At 40.5% G+C, this 17,938-nt stretch overlaps 1 protein-coding gene across 6 annotated transcripts in view; it reads right to left on the bottom strand.

The window, feature by feature from the left end:
* Nucleotides 1-15,115, bottom strand: part of CYLD (CYLD lysine 63 deubiquitinase) — a 44,561-nt gene extending 29,446 nt beyond the window's left edge. The window contains exons 1-5 of one of the 6 annotated variants that reach the window (XM_019643643.1): nucleotides 15,022-15,079; nucleotides 14,304-14,382; nucleotides 7,964-8,615; nucleotides 6,433-6,735; nucleotides 4,073-4,178 (exon numbers count right to left, since the gene is read on the bottom strand). In XM_019643643.1, coding sequence (XP_019499188.1) covers nucleotides 4,073-4,178; nucleotides 6,433-6,735; nucleotides 7,964-8,467 — 913 coding nt within the window. In that variant the 5' untranslated portion in view covers nucleotides 8,468-8,615; nucleotides 14,304-14,382; nucleotides 15,022-15,079. The other 5 variants (XM_019643661.1, XM_019643637.1, XM_019643678.1 and 2 more) reach the window with 5 other exon arrangements.
* Between the last annotated feature and the right edge of the window lie 2,823 nt (nucleotides 15,116-17,938).

Genomic DNA, 17,938 nt, shown 5'->3' with positions numbered 1-17,938 from the left:
AACAGAGGGGCACAAATTATTTTGCGCATGAAAACCAGGACATAACTGCAGATACTGCTGAGATTTGACAGAAAATAAGAGGATTTTATGAACAATGTTAAATGTTATGTGGAAAACTTTTAAAACAAATTAAATGGAAAAATTCATTAAAAAATAAAACTTCCACAAAAGACCCCAAATAGCCAAAGCAATCCTGAGAAAGAGAAGGAAAGCCAGAGGCATCCCGCTTCCTGATTTCAAATTGTATTACAAAGCTATAGTAAACAAAACAGCATGGTAGCAGCATAGAAACAGATGTGTAGACCAACGGAACACAAATAAGAGCCTAGAAATAAAAACCCACGCAGAGATGGTCCACTGACATCTGGCAAGGGAGCCAAGAATATTCAGTGGGGAAAGGATGGTCTCTTCAGTCAATGGAGCTGGGAAACTGGATAACCACTGGCAGAAGAGCGAGGCCGCACCCCTAGCTTACACTACTCACCAAAGTGAACACGAAACAAATTAAAGACTTAAATTTAAGTACCAAAAGGTTGGAAACAATCCAAATATCCAGCAACAGGAATCTGATTGAGTAAATTATGGAACCACGATACAATGGAAAATTATACACTGTAAAAAAGATACACCTTCAAGATACAAAGTTAAGAGAATAAAACAAGGTGCAGAATAGTGCAAATACTATGCTACATGCATTAAAAGGGGAAGAAGAATAAAAACATGCATTTATATTGTATAAAGAAACTGGAAAGATAGACAAGAAACTAATAAAAATAATCATGGGAGGCGAGAGATGGAGTGAGGGGGCGAGTAGAGGGGATAAGAATGGAAACAAGATATTCTACGGTACTTTTTTTATTATTTTGATTTGAGACATGTGAGCGTATTTCTTATTAAAAATTATCTTAGTAATTGAGAGTTACTAAATTCAAAGGTATATATGTACGCATTAGTCAAAACTCAAATGATATAATGTGCATTTCATTACATGTATGTCTTTTATCTCAAAAGGGGGGAAAAAAAACCTAAATACTTACCTCTAGTTAATTATATGCATGCTAAATATTTAGGAAGAAGTGTACTGATGTCATGCCTGTAACTGACTTTGAAATTCATAAAAAAAATAAGATGAATCAGCGCGTGGATAGAGGGATGAATAAATATAAGATAAAGCCAAGTATCATAAACTGTTAATTGTGGAATCTAGGTGGTAGAAATAGGAATGGTCAGTATAAAATTCTTTCAACTTTTCTGTATGTTTGACAATTTCATAATAAAATGTTGTAAAATATTTTATTAAAATTTTAAAATAGAACTCATAAATCAATAACTTAACAAAAAAATGATCAAAGGCACAAACAGTATTTAATAGAAGACATGAATGTTCCATAAATATATGAAAAGTTAATTCAGCCCTACTTGTAATCAGGGAACTACAAATGAAAACCACCTTGAGATACCATTTCTTAGGCATCGGATTGGCAAAATTTTCCTCAGTACCAAGTGTTGAAGAGGATATGAAAATAACCCAAAGCCCAAACGTCCATTAATGTTACAATGCATTATTAAATCGTGGGACAGTCGCACAATGAAATGTGCTATGAAGCAGTGAGGGAGAATGAACTATTAATACCCTCAGCCACAGGGAAGAATCTCAAATACATTCTAAGTAACCGATGCCAAGTAATTAAAGAATACAGTCGGTATGATTCTATTGATACTAAGTTTAAAAACAGGCTAAACTAAACAATACGTTATATGCCACCATCACCTCTCACATGGGTAACTGCAGTAGTCTCCTTCTTGTTTCCCAGTTTCCGCCCTCTGACCGGTACCAGAGTGACCATTTTGAACCTACATTAGGCTAAGTGGTCCTTTGCTCAGAATCTCCCTCAAGGTTAAGGCCAAGAAGCCCGTACCAGCCCACTTGGCTCTGCCTCTCCAGTTCCCACTACCTCCATCTCTCTCCCTTGCTCAACCTGCTCCAGCCACACTGACCTCCTGGCTATTCCTGAAACTGGCCAAGCTGGCTGCAGCCTTGGACCCCTCAGAATCCACATGGCTCTCTCTCCCATCTCCTTCAGGTCAGGAACTCAAACCTCACATCACTGCATCAGAGAGGCTCACTGGGAAGCTCTATGTAAACAAAGTAGGAAAATCCTCCCCCACAAGCCGGCACTTCCTTTCTCCTTACCTCATTTATCAGGCTCCATCCAATCACCATCTAACTGACCAGATATTTCAGTAATTTAGTTAACCACGTGGGAAGAATTGTTATCTGTTTGCTTCCTACTATGCGCTCAACACGTAAAAGAATCCTAAGTAAGGGTTTAATGGTATCTGAATGAATGAACGACCTTTTTATAAAAGTAGTTTTTAAACAATCAGCATTTATTACAACATTAAGAAGTATTTCAATGTACCAAATCATAAATTGTGTTATTTCCACAAAGAGGCACGAAAAGACAAATTAAATATTAGCAGGTAACATATGAAGCATGTACGCTTTACTCTGAATGTGAGCCATTTGTTTCCAAAGGGAAGCAAAGAAATAGCTAGGAATCCAATTTGTAAGAAATTAAAAGCTGATTTTAAAGAAATCAAGAAAAGCAAAGTATGTCAGACTTTTACAAAGCAAAACTGAAACCAAGTTATCATTTGAATCCCAAACCTCCAACTAAATTAATGTACTCTTACTGTAAAGCTAAAGGAGAAACCATTTCCTAACTCAGCAAAACAATCATTTATTAGTTGCCAAGCCACCAGGGAAAAAAAGAAGGGCAAACAGTGAAGGCAGGAGGAGAATCTCGGATCATCTCCTACGAGCCTCCTTTTCACAGGAAAAGAATCTGAGGGCCTGAAATGGCCTGTGGGGAGCTCGAAAGCGTTCTGTGTCAAAATTAGCAATAATGGAAAAATACCAGGAGCAAAAGAACCATTTTGTTCGGTGGTGATCCTTGTTATAGTAAAATTTAGCTTTTATAGAATTAGAGACAAAATACATCTCCATGGAAACAATATTCTCAAGCATACATGTGAGGCTGAGAAGTATGTTTGTCTATGCAGGGCTTCATATCCTAAGTCTCCACACAGGATCAGGACTGAGGAGGGAGTGAAAAGAGCCAAGTTTTATCATTTCACAGGTCTGGACTTGAATTCTGGCCTTCCCAGAATCAAGTAGGATCTTACTGGATCTTCCTCAGTCTCGGCCCTATCAAAGCCCCAGATTTTATCAGCAAAATGGGGATAATTAAGACCTGTTTGTCAAGAATATAAAAAAGTACAAGTCTAATTCAGGGATTCATACATTTTGGCTACTGAGCGCAGGTTATCTGACATTTTATTCAGTTGCATAATGCTCGATTAAGAAACACCACCTCTGATTGCCTGTTAGTTTTATGATTAACATACTATCAATTAACTAGCCTATAATTGGAATTCTACTAAGAGCAGGGGAAAGAAGGTGCTATTGTGGCATCGGTAGGAATTTATCAATTAGTTGACAGCAGCCATCAGGTAAAGGAAAGGTTTGTTTGAGGTAAGACAGAAAGGTTGCTTAAGATTTTTTTTTAAGATGTAAAGTTGAGTGATCTGTTTCTGACTAGTCATGAAACCTGATCAACTGCACCGCCTCAAAACCGAAAGGGATCTCATAGGGCATCGGTAAGAACCCCCTCCACTGTATAATAGACTATATTAAATGACCACTTCTGCTTACAAGCTTCTAGTTTAAACCAGGCTCTCCCTCAAACTGATTGCAGTTTATTATATTTTCTGAGTCCTCCAATTATCAGAAAGGGCTTTTATTGCCCCACTTAGAATGGACAGGTGATGAAAAAAGTGGATATATAAGTGCCACACCACACTCATATACTTTCAGAAATAAAAATCTGTAAGTATTGTTTTCATTTGGGGGGTAAGAAAGGATATTATTCTATTTAATAACAATTCCATAATATAAAAGTCAAGGTCCAAAAACACACCTTGAGTCTTATATTTATATTCTCATTAACAAAATTTGTCTTTTAAACTCTGCCTAACTTACACGGAACACAACACAAAGAAAACATACCTGGGATGATATCATTGATATGCAAGAGAATTGTACTTTCAACACTTGCAAAACTACAAAGCTGTACTCCATCAAATCTTCCATCCCAGTTGCCAATAGGATTATCCTGGAAATTAAGCAATGGAATAAACTTTAAAACCCTCCTCAATAAAATGTCAATATTAAAGTCTGCATTTTCCATAAAAGGATCCTCCAAAACATTTTACACTGGTAAATTTTAACTGTTTTTCCAAAAGATAAAAAGAATATATCAGGAATAACTGCCACAAAAAGATATTTTGTTTTTGTTTGTTCATTTGTTTTTTTTTTGGGTTTTGTAAAAATGAGACAAGAATAATCAAGATATTGTAAATTCATAGATGAGCAAGGAGGCAAAAGTAATTGTCACACTTTACTGGATAACAAATACTAGCCTATATAATAACACCCACCTGCATGGGGAGATTTAATACACTCCTTCACCCAGAAATCTGCCCCTAATTAACCCTAGCTTGCTCTAACCGCTCCTTTACATTCCCCGAGCACTTAAATATTCCATTTGAACTCCCATATGCCTTTCTGTACATAGAAAGTCTATTTTCAATTGGTCTTTTGTCATTTTACAGGTATGTAAGAATTCCCTCCAAAAGAGATTTTTATATTTATTTCATATTCCAATGTAGCACCAGTTAGTACAGTGCTGTCCGTGGACTAGATTAAGACATGGCCAGTCAGACAAGTGCCGTGAGCACCAAGGTGAACAGCACGCTAAATGCCATTGGAAATAGGAGATGAAGAATGCGGCGTTTGCCAGAACTTCCCTTTCAAGGATCGCAGAAAAGGAGTTTGGAGGGAATGCCTGCACAAGCCAACAGGACAGCAAGGCAGGGGGAGAAGCTGGTGGGGCAAACCTCTAGGCAGCCTGAGCCTTCGAAGGAGAGAAAGGCCTACCCGGCTTCTGCCACGTTTGAGGCCCAAATGACCAGAAGCAAGGGAGACTAATGCCAATGACCAGTGGGCCTCTTTCTCCAAACTTCCCTTCGCCCAGCCCACAATCTCTCCTCTAACTTAACACTGAAAATGGAAGAACAGGGTTTGAAGGTGTGTACAATTGTTAGCCCTTCTGACAGAAGCACGGGCTGGACTCTGGCTCTAACTTTTCACATGGTAAATATTCAGTAAACGTCTGTCTAAACAACATAGTATCATTTGTCTAACTGATGGGTATCAAATAGAATTTTCTAGAACTTCCAAGCACCGGATAAGAGAAATTTATGCTAGAACATTCATACCCTACCAAAAAGCATACCTGAACAGATAAAAATAATCACCACAAACAGCATGAGCACAAGAGTCTATTTCTCACATCCTCCCCTAACTCATTCTAGTGTTTAATAATTCTGCATGAATTTCCTTCTTTATAACTAATGAACTCTTGTCCATATTTTCAATCTATGATCAAAATGTTCTCAGCCTTTTTCCTCTCCTTCTTTTAGTCCCACGGATCTCATTCAACTTCCCATATTGGAATGTACCCATTATTAACTAATATGATTGTAAGGTAACATTACAAACAAGCAAAACAAACAAAAGGACAAATGCTGTGTGATTCCACTTAGATGAGGTACCGAGCGCAGGCAAATTCAGAGAGACAGGAAGTAGAACGGTGGTTGTCCACATAACACGAGCTGAGGAGGCTGAGTGATGGGAGCTAGTGTTTAATGGGGACTGAGTTTCATTTTGGGAAGATGAAAAGGTTCTGGAGGTGGATGGTGATGATGGTTGTACAGCAATGTGGATGTACTTAATATGCCACTTAAAAATGGCTAACATGGTAAATTTCATGTTACATATATTTTAGCACAATAAAAAAATTTTTTTGAGTGAGTTACAGCCTAAGAAAATACTCTAATTGTCTTTTCTGGTAAAGCAATATGCTTTTCCTCTATTCAGGTGTTTTATGTAAATGAGTTTTGCACTACTCATTAAAATCAGATCAGCCAATAAAACTTTGGAAAATATTAGAAAACGAGAAACACAGATAACAAGGGAAAAAAAACCTTTTAAAATAAAGAAAAATAAGATGTTATGTAATATATTTGGGTGTATTTTTTTTTCTATTGGTCAGCTATCATACAGCAAATTTAAAAATGGGAACCATTACTCCAGTTTATTCAAATAGGAAAAAAGAGGAAATGTGATTCTCTATCTAGACTCTTGTCCCAGCATCAATATTCCTTTACCAAAGATAAATTAGAACATGTTCTTTAAATTACTCCAAATTAGCCTGCCTTAAATATTCAAAGTGTTTAATTTCTACCTAACTTGGTCATGAAACTATAGACACATTCACAAAGATAATGTAATCCCAAATTCCTTACCATGTCCACACCAACAAAATATCCTAAGCTTTCTTTTCCTGGCAAAACATCACAGAATATAACTGTTCCAGATTCTATAGTTTCTCCAAGCTTCAGAGAAACTCTGGAGTTTATTTCCAGGGGGGGAAGCTCCACCTGCCCCGTGTCCACTGGACCCGCGTAGTCGCTTTCCAATCCATTGTCATCGTCTTCTAGGAGTTCTAGCTTGTCCAACGCAACAAACACGCCACAGTCTTCATCACACTGAAACAGCTGCTTCCCTTGGTATACCCCATCAGTGAAACCTTGGCCCCGACCTTCATCCTAGTTTTTAAAAGAAGGAAGAAAAAGTTTGATAAGTAGGTAGAAAGTAGATAAATAGAAAGATGATCCATAAGAAAAAAAGACCTACTCTGGGGATTTCAGGGAAATCACTGAAAAAATTCTAAATGACACATAAAAAAATATAATTATTAGCAGTTGGTTTTGATTTTAGGGTGTTTAAGAAAAAATAAGGAAGACACTGTACTTGATGTGGAAATAAAATGAGTTGATCATTTCAAATCATAATTCCACTGTGAGAAAGCTGGGCTGGATTCTAGTCATTTTAACAATAATTTTGTCATAAAAAAGGTTACTTTAAAATAACAGTAACATTAGCTCCATTTATTAAGCGCATACTATATGCCAGGCACGGTGCTAAATCCCAAATCAATGTAACACAAAAACCCTGCGACCTATGTACTAGTATCACTATTTTACAGGTAAGGAAGCCCAGTCCGAGAAGTGGCTTCCATAAGTGACCTAGTAGCCAAGCTACTCACAGGCATAGCTGGGGTTCAAATCTCCAACTGTGTTAAACATCATTGCTTTAGAAAATCAAATCAAGAAGTAAGCAAGGCCTGAGATTCTACTTGCAAGAATGTCAAAATGTAACTGGCATTTAAGTTCTCGAGAATTAATATTAATTTTGAAAACACATCACAAGTTCTTGGTTCTCTTTTCAGTAGAAATAAATTCCCAGATGACTTTCACATATATTATCAGGAACAATTATCAGCAAGCTGAAACTGCTGCAATTTATTAAGAAAAAAATCGTATATCCAAATTCCATCACTCAGTAGCACACTTTAAGAAACACTGAGAAAGCTACAGGTGATCACATCACAAGATAATTAACGGTTCTGTGATTAATTAGTTTACAACTGGTCGAGTTCATTTTTAACACAGACAATGTTAACATTTCTCAGGTACGAAAGTCTTTAATAATCACACGTTCTGTTTGTATTCCTACCGTAGGATGTCATTTTTTAAAGCTGCCAAAGCATCATCTTTGTATCATCTCAATGTATCACTACAAAGTAGTAAATCCTAAGGATTATGAATTTTAAAAATCACAGAAGATGTCTGGGAACATATTTGGTATTTAAAGGGGAAAAAAATAAGTGCATGCATACAAAGACAGACAGACAGACAGACAGACAGACAGACAGACAGACACACACACACACACACACACACACACACACCTACAACAGTTTGGCAAACTTACCAGTAACTCGACTCCGAAGAAGATCCCTGACACTGTCCTCTCCGCTAACAAGGGTCCTCGGAAGCGCACGACTCCAGGAAACTTCTCTTCCCCAGATCTCAGCTGCACTCTCACCGTGCAACCCACATCTATTTGGAGGCCTTTACTTAGTCTGCTCCTGTCTTTAAACAGGCTGAGCCTCTCCTCGCAATTGGTGATTGCCAAAAGTAACTCTGTGAATTTTTCACTTATTTCTACCACATCCTTTTCATCAACAAACAGAACTGCGTGTGGCTGCTCTAGAATTTTTAATCCGATCTGATTTTTCTTGCCTTTTGCGGAGGGAATCCTCGAATGGCCCACGGAACGGTCTTGGATATACTGCCCTATACTCCCCTTTGGTACTTTAAGGAGCTTTTGTGTCTGTTTGTCTGTAACACTACATTCTTGAAGAAGTAAATAAAAAATCCGCTCTTCCCAGTAGGGTGAAGTAACTTTTTCTTGGCTCCATAAGCCTGAACTCATTGTGATATTCACTCCAAAATATTAACTCGAAAAAACGGGAACTACGGAGTTTGTAGTAAAACTGCAAAAGATCAATTCATTGGCAGTCCCACAGCAGGTTTTTAGCAATTTGGTGCCCATGCTGTAAAACGACAGCAAATCAGAATGCCTGGAGGACAAGCAAAAAGAAACTTTACTCTTCATTCTACATGAGCTTATGGTTAAAATGGCAGAAGCTAGTAAACATGAGCACGTTTACCACACACACACACACACACACACACACACACACACACACACACACACGCGCGCGCGCGCGCGTGCGCGCAATACTTCCAAAAATATCTAAAACGGATAAAAGACATATATTACTGATATCTACTGTAATTTTACATATTTAATTAAGGAGATTCAATTATTAAGTATCTTCAAAGACAATAATATTTCTTTTCAAGGCACTGAAGTTTATAAAATCAAATTCTAGTAAAATATCATATATATATACATATATATATATTCTGACATTTTTCAACTTTAAAAAGTAGCATTTTTAATAGATCCTGCCTAATTTAAAGGGATAAGCTGCTGCATTTAAACAAAAACCACATAAATCAAAGGCTATCATTTCTGTATGTACATAGTTTAAATAAAAAGTTATCCATCATAACCACTATGTTAAACATCTTTTATCAATAAAATATCATGGATCACATTCTGAAACTTTAACCACAATTCATTTATTTTGTGCCATATTTTGATAATGAAATATTTTATCTCTGACTCAAGTTTCATTTCCTTAATCTTATATATTTCATCCTAAGATAGGCAAATGTTAATCATATTAACCATAGCTATCATTTAATTTCTCACAATCGCAAATATCAGATATGGAAAATCTGATTATATTAAAGATACTGAAAAAAATCAATTCTGCAGTCATCAAAACTTGGACTGCTTAAAGAAAATATAATTGCAGTATGCTATCAAATACAAAACGCTCTTATTATCACACTTTTAGCTATGTATACTTGAAAGGAATACACAAAAGCTGACTTTCAGTTTCAAATGTTCATTTAAAATTGTTCAAGAATACTAATCTTTCACAATTAAAATGGCCTTTTCAACCCTACTTTGGTAATTAAAAACCAGACAATCTCATTAATTCAAATTAAGACTTTCATTATTTTAATGAATTAACTTACTGAAAACAACAGTTCCTATCTATTCTCTGTCACATGAATGTGGCTATTTGGTTTCTAAATACGATATTTATCCCATCCTTTGAGGGGTACCCATTTCCTTACTCTGGGCAACAGCAGCAGTTGACAGCACTATCGTACTTATCTATTTATCTATTTTGTTCTTGCAATTAAAGAGTAAATACTCCTAAAACTAAAGAACTGAATTTTAAGTTTAATCATTTAACTTAATGATTAAATAATCTGGCAAATCTATACACAGAATAACATTTCCTAATTTAGAACACATTGTAAGATAATGAGATATTCTATAATGATGTTTTTAAAACCCTGTCCCTCTAGGCGTCAGGGTGGGACGTGGAGATTCCCCAAGATGGGGTACAGTGGGGCACCCCTTCAAACCAACACTGTTGAAACATCTGTGCAACATTTAGTGAACACAGGGGCAGAGGCGGCATAAAGTGCTTCTGTCTCTTTTTCCTTTTCTTTTTTTCTCTGATGTGTTTGTCATAATTCCACTTGAGGGCACTGTCTCCTTCAGCAGGAATAGGATCAATTTATATTTGCCACTTATGTAAGACACCTGTGGACACCCCGATCTTGGCACCACAGAAACAAAACCCCCTATGAGGGCTACCCAAACAGCCACCCAAACACCTAATGTGCCCCTATTCCTCTAAAGCACCAAAACCAAGTGTTTGTTATTTCTGATTAAAATTCTTTTTCAGTTTTTCAGCAAGGAAATAGCCATATTTTTTCTTGATCACTGAATTATCGATATGATTATAAATTATTATGTGTGACTCTCAACAGCCAAAGGTGTTTGTCACTTTGTTAAAAGGCTTTAGACTGTGCTTTCGGAGTTCCTGGGTCTGCTTTCTATAGGCTGACTGACTACAATTTTCCCTTGCCATCGGCCATTTTCTGTGGTTTCCTGCAGTTATGTATTGACTCCCTTTTCAGCCTTGTTGCTTTTCAGATTACTGCTGCTAATCAGTTCTGGGAAGCCATGTGATGAAATATGTGTGTGTGTTTAAAAAACAAACAAAACAACAATAACAAAAACAGAATGCATAAATTCTGGAAAGGTCTTTTAAAGAGTCAAGTGTACAGCCTTCATTGTACAGACATATGCAATAATAATTAATATTTGGTTGCTTCCAGAAGGTTGAGATGGTCAAAAAGCAAGTTCTAATAAAGTGAATAGTTGTTTCATTCTCTTTAAATGTCTTGAAATATTTTTGCCGCCCGCCACTCCCCCCTAAATTTTTAAGTATGGCAATTCCATTTTGAAAAGAAATTATTTTTTAATTCCTAAAAATTATACCTTCCAATATTAAAATGAAGAACTTTCTTTAATCTTAATCATTATTATATGCCAACACTGCCTACTCTATTTATTGGTTCTCTAGCTTAATAATTCATGTCACAATTTAAAATCAAACCATCAGTGCTAATGAAATATTACAAAGACAAAACTAAATTACTATATGAATGCATATTTTAAATGAATTTGATTACAAAAATGTTTTCTGCAAATCACTTAAGGGACAGCCCACGGTAAAATTTGATATAACTACTTTGGTTTACAGAAAAGGGTAAGAGCAATTTAACAATGGTGATCAAGAACCATATTTTACAGTAAACTACACAAGAAGCAGTCGTTTTTCTCTAACTTGCATTAGCACAAGTGAAAGGAAGCTTAGACACAATAATTGTCATGTTAGACAATTAGAACAGCCAAAGCAAAAGTTATAAAATATTTAAGAAGCATTATCCAAAAATAAAAAGGGCATGGTCTTTCCTCTTTTAGAAAGAATACATTAAGAAAGAATAAGTTTGGAGCTATCATATTAAAAATTGATTCTCTTCATTGCAGCTGATAGAGAACACTGAATGGGGATCTTTATGGCTCTAGCCTAGAGGCATACAACAGGACACATTTAATGGTCACCAATATCTCAGTATAATGGCATTACAGCAGAAATATGGTAATAAGAGACTTTCTGTCCCTTTGGAAAGAATACCAACATTCTTCTTTCACTGGGATGTGCACAACAGCTAAATTATGTCTTAAGAACCCCTAGCAGTAAAAACTGACTCAATACTATCCGGGAAAGATTTAAATCACATTACCAATGAGCTCTTTATCACTCAAGAAGGTGTCAGTTTGTTTAGTTGGTTTTTTTTTTTTTTTTTGCATTCAGCAGTTAGACACTGAAAAGTACAGACGATATAAGATATGATGATGGCCCTCATTGGTGTTCTCTTACTACTTTTCAGGTCTAATTGTTTAAAAGTTGCCTCTAATAAAGTACACTTCACTTTGAGTGCTAATACATCACAAATGATTCATCTAAATACCATCGTACTTAGTGCAGCTTGGAAAACTGAGTGATCATGAATATCCTGACAATTGCTGTAAGTACTAAATGAAGATTACCAAAGCACTGGAATACAGCAATACATTTAACCCTAAAACCACACCGAACAGGAGGCCTTGCTTTTGACAACATTTGAGATGAGGAACAGTTCAGGGTCAAAAGATGTGAAAGTGTATCTGGTTATCTGAGCTTGTTGATGGTCTGGATTCTGAGTAAAGGAGAATTTAATTGTATTAAATAAAGTCATTAAACTAAGATGAGGGTTAGAGGACACAAATATTTACCAGTTTCCTTTCTATGCAAAAAAATGATGAAGAAATAAGTTTTATACAATGTTACAGGTCAGAATTACCACTCTAAAAGATAACATGTAGCACAAATAAACAGCATTAGCTACATAAAATTGATAATTGTTAACCTATCCAGAAGATAATGTCATTTTGATTCTCAAGTCATCCGGTTTAAATTTTTCAAAGAACTTCACTCTTAAACAAAACAAAAACAGCCCTAATTCAAGAACAGTTTGCATCTCCTGAGATATCCGACCTTGTTCTAAAAACCACAGGAGGCTATCGAAACCAGAATAAAAATTACAATACTAAAATCCTGTCCCTAATTATAAATGCAAAAAGGTGAGCAAAGCCAGCTTGATACCAAAGAAAGAAGACAATGGGACTTTTCCCAAACGCTTCTGAATAGTTAGAATAATTACCATTTTAAGAAAGGCTATCTCTCACTAAAGAACAAGTTGTTATGTTCCTTTACTGCAATACAGAGACTCCAAGACCAGGAGAGAGACAGCTTTAATTTTCCTCATGGATTAACTTGTGATCCAAGCACACAAATATTCAGTCCCTCAAAAAAAAAAAAAAAGGGATTTATAAGGTTAAAAAAATGTCTGGCTCCCACACCTGCAGACTCATGGCAGAAGGACAAGACTCTCTGCTGTCTCACTAGTGAAATCTGGCCACCACACTTCCAGATCGAATTCCCCAAATCCTTCATCTTTATATTTCTGGCGCCCAAACCTGTGCCTGCCAAATGGTAGGCATTCAAGACAGAAGAAATGAATGAATGACTTAATTAACTCAGGTGACAACAGTGGAAACCGAAATTCCATTTCCTCATCCTGTTTACTGATCAAAAGCTTTCTCCGGGTTAAAAGAAGAAAAAGAGAAAAGTAAAAGGCTCAAGAGTTGGGAGTATTTAATGATTTTTACTTAATTCCTGAAAAATAATAATTCTAATTCATAATGAAGTCACGGTCAATTTTTACACCACTTCATTATTACATACCTCAGAAGAGACAAATAAGGAAAATTTCACAATTAGGAAAACAACTTGTTTGAGGCTCATTTGAAACGCTTCCTAGATTCTCACACCATGTCTGGTGCCTATATATTCTGTATAACCAATAAAAAGAAGCTCAAAAATTTAAGATCATAGCGCAACAATCAGGAACAAAATACTAATAAGTTTGATGAACAGGGTAATTACTCCTTTCTCTCTTCTTGTGTTAAAAGACTTCCACAAATCAAACAAAATCACAGTTTAGGCCTGCCAGAGCACAAGCAATCACTGCTCCTGGATTTTTTTTTACATAACAAGTGCCCTGGTCTTACCAGCTCCTCACAAATGCTACCACCCAAAGGGACGGCTTCTCCCCAAGAATGCTACAAAATTTTGAAGCACATCATTAGAGAATGTTCTGGGTGTTACCAACATTCAAAGCACCCGAACTTCCACAAGCATTTCCAGCAAACCATTTTCTCCTAATAGCGTTCTAGTTCAAATCCACCCACTACCCAGTGGGGAACTGGCAGCTAAATTCTTCGGGCCATTCAGTCTGTTTGGGGTGTGAGGGGGCGTGCAGAAAACCAAAACTTGAATGAACGAACACCCTCTCTCAAGGCCTGGATTTTTCTCCTGGTGTCAATGGCTGCAACAGGGGACAATCTTATTAAGATCCTTATTAGCCAGAATTCAAAAGCAAGGTCGGGAACGCTCCTTAGCGGAGCTAAGGATACAACTTCCCAGGGAGCCAGGGATGATGGGGACTGGGAGGCCGAAAGGCTTGGTGGCTGGAAGATGACAACCACTCTAAAACATGCAAATGCCACGGGGTGGAACAGAAAAGATGCCAAGGCCGTGAATAACCGGGCAGCTGACCCAACTGAGAACCAAACTCGGGAACACTATCTTCCTTCAAGACCAGGATTTCCCCGCAGATCGTTAATATACGATAATAAGGAAAAACAAAAAGAAAAAGAATACCTTGTTTCAACAAAGCGCACCTTTCAACTAAAGAACTCCAGGTTGTGTAAAAACCATCCTCACCCTGCAAAGGGGGAAACTGAAAGAAAAAGCAGAACACGCCATTAACGAGGCCTGAACCCCAACTGCTTTTCCTGGACGGGAGCCACAAACACCCCCAAACCGATCCATCGATACGCCCCACGGCACCCAGATATGAGATATCACAGCCCGGGGCTCTCGATACCAACCCGGGCGGTCGGGAGCCGGCCAGAGGCCCGTGCCTCAGTTTCCCCACACGTAAATGCGGGGCCCAAGGGGGAGACAGCTTCCTGCGCTGCTCTCACCCCAAGTCCTCTGTTCTCCGGAGGTCCCGGCGAAGCCGACCACGCTCCCACCATCAGGAACCCTCTCTGGAGGGCCCGGGGGGGTGAGGAAGCCCCGGGCGTGGGGAAGCCCGGGCTGACGTCAGCGGGCTCAGCGCCCCGAGGGCCTGATCCGCTCGGAGCCGGGACAGCTAACGGGTCGGCCCGGAGGGCCCGACGGTCACAGCGGTGGCTCGAGACGCCCTGAGGCCGGGAAGGGGCGCCCGATGGGACTCAGCGGCCCAACGCTCGCCGGCTCGGCAGCCCGCTCGCTCACTCACCTCGGGCGGCGGGGCGTCGCCCCTTCCCCTTGTCTCTCTGGCCCCCGTTCCCGGCCGGCCCCAGCGCCCCACACCCACCGCCCTAATATTTACCTCCGACGCGCGGCCCCCGCGCAGCCGAACCTGCTACCTGGGCCCGCCCCCACCTGCCCCGCCTCCGATCCGCCAGGGAGAGAAGGAGGGGGCGGGGCGGTGGGCAACCGCCCCACTAACCAATCACAGCCCGAGCTGCGTTCCTGCGCACGCTCCGATTGGGCTACCCTGTGACAGCCCTTCCTCCAATGGCTGCCGGCCCGGAGCGGACTGTAGGGACTTTCCGCTCCGTCAAGCTCGGTGGAGCCAAAGGGAAAGCTGAGGGGCGGGGAGAAGAAGCGGAGGATGAGGGCGGGAGCTCTGGCTGATTGGGCGAGCGACTGTGGGGGCCGCGTCCCCGTTGGCTGGCACCGGGGCGGGGCGGGCCGTCGGTCCCGCCCACCGTTCCCCCGCTCCACCTCCGTTGCCCTGGTCTTGGCTCAAGGCTTAGCTGTCAAAACTCCCTGAGAGTTTGGGGCTGGGTTGGGGAGCAGTCCAAATGAGAGCTGGGAACAGGATTCCATGAAAAAGTAAAGCTTTAGGATCAGACCTAAGTTTGAATCCTTTGTGCTTTCAATAGGACCCGCGTGACCTGTGGAACTGACAACCACGCCTTCAGCCTCAATTTCCTCATCTGTAAAAGGGAGATAATCCTATCACCTGTCTTGCAAAGATTGTTGTGAAACAGCGCGTGTCAAGTTCCTGACGCACAGCAAGAGCTCAGTCATGTGAAGTCTCTTTCTCTCTCTCAGATTCGGCCTGGGACACTTGATGTTTCTGAACCTCTGTTGCCACCTATCCCAGGTTGGAGAGAGGTCTCCCCGGGGGGGGGGTGCAAAAGGAATTTCCACACCACACCTCACTCAGCTCTGCACCCCTGGCCACCAGCCAGGACTGGGGGTGTAGTTAAGGATCTTTCAATTAGAGGGGAGGTTTGTGATTCCCAAAAGTACTCAAAATATTTAAGGAGGTGCTTTTTATAATCAGTCCCAGAGCCTTGCAGCATGCTTTGCTGCACTGGATACTCCTGTTAATTAATTCCTTCTCCTTTGACATTTTAAGTACCAATTATAGGAGAAGGTGATTAATACTGAGGAAGGAAGAGGTAGGGGTGTGTGTGTGTGTGTGTGTGTGTGTGTGTGTGTGTGTGTGTGTGTGTGTTTAATCATGAGAGGGAAAATTTCCCCAGTGGAAAGTGATTATTTCTGCAGATCTGGGGAATTTAAACCAGTGAGTACATAAAAGAAGTCACATGAGTGATTGCTAACCGTACTAGTCAACAGGCCACCCATCTCCCTTGCTGTAAGCACCCAGAATGAAATGGATGTCTTTTGAAAACCTAAGCCTCGATCCGCTCTGGTCCCTCCTTAGGCCATCCTTATCCTGTTTCCCAAGCTTCATGACCACAACTGCCTAGAAAGCAATAAAATGGGAACCAACAGGCCTAGCTTGCAACGTGGCCTCGGGCCACACTGTTCCCCTTCTCCATCTAGATTCTCCAATAAAGCTGTGGGACTCAGAGGTCACAATCTGGCTGTCTGGGAGAAAAATTCAGCCCGAAGACTGTGTTTGCTTGACCTGTACAGTGAGGAGGAGGGAAAGAAAGAGGAAGTGGGGTGGGAGAGGGTGACTGCGAACCCTTTTAGACAGGGCAAGCACTCTCCCTTTCTCCCTTTTGCCACACTCCTCACCCATTCCTCCAGGTGCACTGCTCTCATTTACATGATCTCCTGGCCCCTGAGGCATTTGAGTTTGCCACCCCTGGACCCAGACATCTTCCTGTCCTTTGTGATGGTGGCGTTTGGTGCTGCTGAATACTCCGCTTCAGCAGTGTGTCCTTCCCACCAGCGGTGATCCGATCCCTTGCTTGGACCTCCTGTCACACGTTCCCTGAATGGACAGTGTCAGGGCCTGGTTTCATCCAAGAGATCGTCTTCCACGCCAGGCCTGATAAACAGAACTTATCTCCATTACTATCTCCTATCAATTGGTAATGGCTGCCTAACACATTGTGTTGAAAACAATTCTGAAGCGGTATTCAGGTTCACAGGGAAAGGAGACGTCTGCTAGGCGATGAGACGGGGAATGGTGTTATAGTGCTATTCTTTGCAGTCCTTGACAAGGCAGCCTCTCGTTTTACAGATGGGAGATCCACAGAAGGTCCAGAGAAGGGAAATAACTTGTCCCCAGTCACCCAGAAGATGAGCTGAGACCCTGCTTCTCCTGACTTCAAGCCAGGGCTCTTTTCACCTCTGTTTAAACAGATTCTTCTGCTGAAATGCCCATCCTCTCTGCCTTCCGAATCCTCCCTTCGTTTAAGACCCAGCCCAAGTCCACCCTCTTTGCAGGGTCTTTGCGGATGGCTCCAGGTCCCACTTGATTACCTGTCTATCCCCACGCAGTGGAACAGCCTGTTCCACTCAGCCTGGCTTTGGGTTCACACAACCGATGGTTGATGGTTGATGGTTGCGTTATGGGGCAGGTCATCAAGCAACACAGCAGCTACAAGAGGCCACTCTTGCCCTCTGGCAAGGAAGACAGACCTCAAACAACTAATTACAAGATCACTTAATTACCAAGGTTGGAGTGAGCCTCAGAAGGAGAATGGCTCTGAGTACACAGAAAAGGGGCGGGGCGGGGGGTGCGGTGCACTCAGGGAAGGCCTGTGTGAGGAAGTCACCTTTGAGATGAGGTGCGAAAGATGATTGATGGTGGGGGGTGAGGGGGAGCACTCAAGGCAAAGGGAACAGGAATCTGTGATGTGTTGAAGAAACTGAAAGAGGCAGAGCACAGAAAGTGTGGGCACAAAAGAGCCAGTAAGGCAGGACCCCGAGAGCCTGGGTAGGTGCTGGTCTTCACCCCAAGACAGTGGGAACCCTCAGAAGGGTTTTAAGCAGGACGGTCAACTGTGATTCTAAACTGTCTGGCATAGTTCTCT

This window comes from Hipposideros armiger, unplaced genomic scaffold (genome assembly GCF_001890085.2).
Source record: "Hipposideros armiger isolate ML-2016 unplaced genomic scaffold, ASM189008v1 scaffold_4, whole genome shotgun sequence".
Classification (NCBI taxonomy): domain Eukaryota; kingdom Metazoa; phylum Chordata; class Mammalia; order Chiroptera; family Hipposideridae; genus Hipposideros; species Hipposideros armiger.
The sequence above is the reverse complement of the archived record's forward strand: the minus strand, read 5'-3'. Positions and strand labels throughout refer to the sequence as shown.